Below are 6,407 nucleotides of genomic sequence, written 5' to 3' on the forward strand. Positions count from 1 at the left end.
TTTCTCATATAAAACATTTATTGAAAGCGAGCAGAAGAAAGTTTGAAAGTACAACTTTACACATTTATTTTACTCTACAAGCAGATTAAACACAACTAAGAAGAAAAATAATTCATATTTCAACACAATTTGTTTAGTGCCTCTGCTGCTGTTGTACATGTTATTCTGCTGACATGTATATGATAAATACTGCAGCTAATTTCAGGATTCAGAAAACCACCAGAAGCATTAATCTGTGACAAAACCTGTTCATGTTCTCCAGGTGTGTTTGGTGAGTCGGTGTCAGTGATGGAGGGAGATTCTGTCACTCTAAACACTGATCTCACTGAAATACAGGAAGACGACGACATACTGTGGAGATTTAGAGATGAAAACTCTCTGATAGCTAAAATCAGCAGAGCTGATAAAATCTTCTCCACATATGATGATGTTCCTGACGGGAGATTCAGAGACAGACTGAAGCTGGATCATCAAACTGGATCTCTGACCATCACAAACATCTCAACTGAACATGCTGGAGATTATAAACTAGAGATAAGAGGACTGAAACTGACATCAAAAACATTCAGTGTTTCTGTCTATGGTGAGCAGAGATCATTCGTCTCATCCTACAAATATTCTTATTTTATGTTTTGCATACTGTTATATAGTTGTATAGTTTCAGGTCATAGAAACACTCACTGTGATCACACTGAACACGATGGCCCTCATTTATCAAAAGTGCGTACACCAAATTTCCAGCGTACACCCAAACCCACGGTGACCTTGAGATTTATCAATATGGACGTTGGCGTACGGCACGCTCAAATCCTACGCCAGCACGGGAGGTGGTGTACGCACACACACACACACACACACACACGCTCAAATCCTACACCAGCTCAGGAGGTGGTGTACGCACACACACACACACACACACACACACACACACACACACACACACACACACACACACAAATCCTACGCCAGCTCAGGAGGTGGTGTACACACACACACACACGCTCAAATCCTACGCCAGCTCAGGAGGTGGTGTACGCACGTTTTGAGTTAGTGTGAAAATGCGCAGAAAAATAATTCCTATCACCACAAAACGCACTGACAAAGATATGCTATATGACCCACTGTAAACAACAACAACATAGTAATTATAAACTTCAGTGTTTATTTTGTGCAGCGTAGACTTCAATGTTTAATTTGTGTGACTTTACCAAAGCATTTGATGTATTCCTCCAGTTGCGAGCCTGTGCGGTAGCTGCGCACGGACTAGGACTGAATAATTCAGACTGACAAAATAATAAAAATTACATTCTTCTTCTTTAAATAATAATAATAATAATAATAATAATAATAAAATAAACAATAATGACATTCTTCTTCTAAATAACAGCATCATTAATAATAAAAATCATAATAATAATAATAATAATAATAATAATAATAATAAAAAGAATCTTACAAATTGTCATGCTATTATTAATGTGAATGAATGGTAGGCTAACCCACATCACATCATCACTATTGTACACCCCAATACATGTGCCGTGATACGAAATTAAATGCTAATTGTTTCAAAATATGTGCTGTAAAATAATGCATTGTGATGGTAATTTATCATCCAAAGAGCTTTAAACTTCTGGAGAGCGCTTCACAACCTCCACACTATTAACAGTACTCGAAATGTGGGTCCAAATATATATTTTGTTTTTGTAGGTGCCTTTAATCCCACTCTTTAAACTCCCAAATAAAACAATTTCATTTTTTTCCACTTCCCTGGTGATGGTCTCGATGGGCGCGTCTCAATCATCTCACTAGTTCAGTAGTCAGAGCACTGATCAGGGAGTCAGCCCATTGACTTATGTCCTAATCAGTGCCCTGACTAGTAGACTAGTGAGATGATTGAGCGCGCCCGATCTCCACGTCGGAGAAGTTTCGCTTCTTTGCCGTCTTCCGTGTGTCCATGGCGTAAAATGAGGGCGTGGGGGAGGCGGAGACTTGAATATATAGGGGCGTGTTATTCTAATGACGATTGTTTTCAGCCGCCGCATTTATCAAGGGCAGGTATTGCATGGATTGCAGAGGTGCGCACAGCTTCATAAATCAGGCGGTGAGAGGAGTGTAAGCATAATCTTACGCCAACATATACACCAGTTTCTACGCAAGATTGATAAAATGAGGGCCATTGAATGGAAAATAAGATTGTTGATTAGATTTATTCAGGTTTGTTTATTCTCTCATGTTCTCAGCTCGTCTGCCTGTTCCTGTCATCAGCAGTAACTCTTCAAACTGTTCTTCATCTTCATCCTCATGTTCACTGGTGTGTTCGGTGTTGAATGTGAGTCATGTGACTCTCTCCTGGTTCAAAGGAAACAGTTTATTGTCCAGCATCAGTGTGTCTGATCTCAGCATCAGTCTCTCTCTACCTCTGGAGGTGGAATATCAGGATAAAAACACCTACAGCTGTGTGCTGAACAATCCCATCAGCAACCAGACCAGACATCCCAACATCACTCAACTCTGCCACACGTGTGCAGGTACGGCAGCACGGCTGATATAATGTGTTTATTCACTGACCTGATCTCTGTCTTCTGTCTTTATCATTACAGCACCAGACACACAGTCTCCTTCTCCTGCAGTCTCTCTGATAGTCCTGATCTCTGCTGCTGCTGGATCTCTGATGTTGTTTGTTGCTGCAGTCATTGGGCTCTTCTGCATCTGTAGACAACTCAGAAAACATAACGGAGAAGGCAAGAGTTATCTATTTCTTTTTAAAAGTATTACAACAAAAACACACTAGATATATTGTATTTGACTGGTAGCCCTAAATATGAATTAATTACATTCATCATATAAATTAATCATAATGGTAACTTTACAATACGGTTCATTAGTTAGCTACATTAGTTAACATGAACTAATAATGAACTTCACTTATAAAGCATTTATTTATCTTTGTTAATTTCAACATTTACTAATGCATTATTAAAATCTTATTAACATTAGTTAATGAACCATGAAAAGCTGGACTAATTAGTATTAACAAAGATGAACAAATGCTGAACAGAGGTGTTGTTCATGGTTAGTTCAGGTTAACTGATGAAACCTTATTGTAAAGTGTTACCCTCATAATTCATCTCACTCACGAAATAAAGTTCTGCATTTCTCAATTTAAATTCAAATACAAATGTAAATCGGCATCCATTTAATCATAAATTAACTTTCTCCACACTTTATACTGTATATAAACAGTTTTTAACTTGTTTTTCAAATGAACTCTTCTATATGAATGTTGTTTTACTTTTTGAGCTTTAATTATGACCAATATTCATTACACAGCGAAATATGCAAATTACTTAAAACAACAACTTTGGTTTTGATTTATAAATCATCAGCAAATGTCTTTGCAAAATGCCAGTCTAATGTATTTAACTCTACCTGATAAATGCATGCTCTGATAGGGATTTTTGTTGATTTGAATGCATCTCTTATTATAGATGAAACGGGTCAGTCTCGTGATGAAGAAATCACTTACGCTGATCCCACGTTCTACAAAAGAAAAGCACAGAAATCGGTAAGATCAATCATTTATCATTTATGTTGAGCTTCTCTGTGTTATTTTAGCAGGGAGTCAGATTCAGATGTGTGCATTTATTTAACGTATTCTGAACGTTATACAGACAAAATCAGCATTTCAGATATAAGATCAGCATTCAGTGCAGGAAACACTGACTCTTGCTGCTCACTGGGCCATAGTAACTAAAGATAGTAACAGATCAACAAAATACATTTTAAGGACATCAGTTAATATTTCCAGCTGTATTTCTTGTCAGTTGATGAGATGATTGTTCAAATTAATTTGGGCTCTTATCTCAGCAGTGGACGGGCCTATAGAGAGAAATGTACGTTTTTATAGAAATTACAGCTTTCTATAGACATATAGAATATGCCTATATTGAATATCGACAGTGAATGGGGCTCATGAGTTTGAAGCTCAAAAAAGCACATATATCCATTATAAAAGTGCTCCGCATGGCTCCAGGAGTTAATGAACAATGAATGGTTAGTTTTAATAAAGTGGAGTCTTAAGAATATTTACATTTTACCATATAAATAAGGTTGTTACAATTTTTACAGATGTTAATAAAAACTGTAACATGTATGCCTGTATTAGTGTTGTCACGATACTAAAATTATGACTTTGATACGATACCAGATAAAAATACCTTGATACCGATACTAAATATGTAATGGATTACAGTACTAACTACAATTCATCATGTCATTTGTATTCAGTAACCGATTCCAATTTGTATGTAATCTACCCAGCTCTGACAGTTATTAGAGGAGGAAAATTATAGTCACACTGAAAATCAATCAGTCTTCAAGATTCATTTGAAATCTGTTTTTTGTGCAGAACATTAAAGAGGAGAATGACGTGGTGTATGCTGGTATTGCCATGAGGAGATGAGCTTCAGTTACTGTACCAGATCCAGCGGTGTGATTGGCTGCTGTCACTACGAGGACCCTTCGGCTACACCTGCAGTTCCTCAGTCAGGATGAGTTTTGAGTTTGTGACAATCACCACATGTAGCAACAGAAATTAGCACTGATTGATCATTTTTAGTTTAGCTAGTAGCTAGTTGTACCTTGGGTATTATCAGAAAATCCCAGCAGCAGACCTTTCTGGGTGGTTTGAAGTGAGATATTCAGAGATGTGCTAATGCTCTTTGTTATATAGGGATTTGTCTTGTTAAAAATTTTGGCCAGTGTTTAATTTGGCTAGCATATGAAACAGCTTTACTTGGCCGGTTATGTTTCTAGCAATGCATGGTCGTGATAATGTAATATGGCTTAGTGTCTGTAATGTAATTATAAATATACGGTCTGATAAAGTTTCTCTCAGAGTGAAGCGTGGCACCGTGCTCATTTATACACAAGCAGCTCATGATCCATTATTTTTAGTGTCTCGGTTCGCAGAAAATGCCATAGATATAGTATCTAAAGTAGATGTTGCTTTGGACTTTGATAATGTGCATTTCAAAATGTAACCATCTTCCCAAATTTTTGATGAGAATTACAAATCTTTTGTGAACAAAAGAGAAGCTGTAAGGTCTTTCAGTGGTTTTCTGGCTAAATAAAACTGATTTAACATTTGAAAGCAAATAAATGGATAGTAAAATACTGGTGAATAAGAAAAATGGTGCTGTAATTTTACTATCGTACTGTAAAAATGTCCTTGGGTTAAACTTCTTTTAGAGGCCCCTTGGCCGTTTGAGGATCTAGCAGCTCAGTCTGTCCACATGTCAAAACTTCTCTTGCTGTGGTTTTATGTATTTCTATCTGCACAGAGATGTGGGCAAACAGGGTCTGCATGAGCATGAGTCTATAACTGGACATGTGGTTAATGTCAGTTTGAGCGCGTTTGTCTTTAAGTGTCATTAGCGTGTGGTTTAAGTGTGTTTTTCCACTGTCACATACAATGTTCACAGTTTGACTTCTGCTTTCCATAGAACAGCTTTACCACGAAAGACATCACATCACACAGTGAAATTACTGTAAATTGTAAAAATATAATATCTATGAAAACTGAGACTTTGTTTCACATCAAAACAACCTGCTCTGTCCTGTTTGTTTCCATGTTGTCAATGTCCTCTTTGCACCGTGATGTTATTTCAATGTAAGAGAAAACGGACGTTGTGTGAGAACAGTGACCTTAAATACTAAGTGTTGTGATCCTGCAGATAAGCAGTACTAGTCAGTAGTTATTTCCAGCTCTAGCACGAGGAGCTGAAGTCATTTCTAATAACACTTTTTTTTTTTAATAAATCACACTTTTTTTTCATAGCCTGTTTTTGACTGTCAATATCAGTCATTTTAAAAATAGATATAATGTGTTATTCACTGTAGTAATGTTTATATTTAGTTTATATAGCTAGAATGCCATACAAAACCAACCCATTGGGCCACTGAATCTGCATTAACAACAACATTAGGGGCAACAGCCTTAGTCCTAATGGGTTGTTATCTTAGCTATCAAAATCCAGTGTTCTGTATTTTGCGTACGTGAGTTTTTGTTGTAGACGGCTATGAAAAAAAATAAAAAAATGTACTGTGCTAATTAATTGAGATTTCTTACAGCTCTTACAGGTTGTTGGCCTTGTTTGTTTCGTTGCTTCTATTACTCTCCTCTTTTTTGTAAGTCGCTTTGTATAAAAGCGTCTGCTAAATGATTAAATGTAAATGTTATATTATCATGTAAATGTTCAGTGATTAATTTTTCCCCATCACTTCTGGACAGTAACTAAAAGTTGCAATGCTACAACTACACATTTTTACTATAATGCAAACTATACGTTTCAGTAAAATACCAGTTCTGCTGTCAAAAACATTCACTTTTTTTTTTTTTAGAT

At 36.6% G+C, this 6,407-nt stretch overlaps 1 protein-coding gene across 1 annotated transcript; it reads left to right on the forward strand.

Moving 5' to 3' along the window:
- The first annotated feature begins 204 nt into the window (after nucleotides 1-204).
- Nucleotides 205-5,973, forward strand: LOC137040004 (SLAM family member 5-like). The gene is made up of 5 exons (XM_067415407.1): nucleotides 205-583; nucleotides 2,244-2,531; nucleotides 2,604-2,744; nucleotides 3,492-3,568; nucleotides 4,412-5,973. Exons 1-5 carry the CDS (start codon nucleotides 289-291, stop codon nucleotides 4,463-4,465), a joined length of 855 nt encoding a protein of 284 aa, XP_067271508.1. The 5' UTR covers nucleotides 205-288; the 3' UTR covers nucleotides 4,466-5,973.
- Nucleotides 5,974-6,407: the final 434 nt, after the last annotated feature.

The sequence above is a fragment of the Pseudorasbora parva genome, chromosome 14 (genome assembly GCF_024679245.1).
Source record: "Pseudorasbora parva isolate DD20220531a chromosome 14, ASM2467924v1, whole genome shotgun sequence".
Lineage (NCBI taxonomy): Eukaryota > Metazoa > Chordata > Actinopteri > Cypriniformes > Gobionidae > Pseudorasbora > Pseudorasbora parva.

Coding starts and splice junctions, on each gene's coding strand:
- LOC137040004 (XM_067415407.1), top strand. CDS start 289: ATGGAGGGAGATTCTGTCACTCTAAACACTGATCTCACTGAAATACAG. Junction 584..2,243: donor ATTCAGTGTTTCTGTCTATG/GTGAGCAGAGAT, acceptor TCATGTTCTCAG/CTCGTCTGCCTGTTCCTGTC. Junction 3,569..4,411: donor AAAGAAAAGCACAGAAATCG/GTAAGATCAATC, acceptor TTTTTTGTGCAG/AACATTAAAGAGGAGAATGA.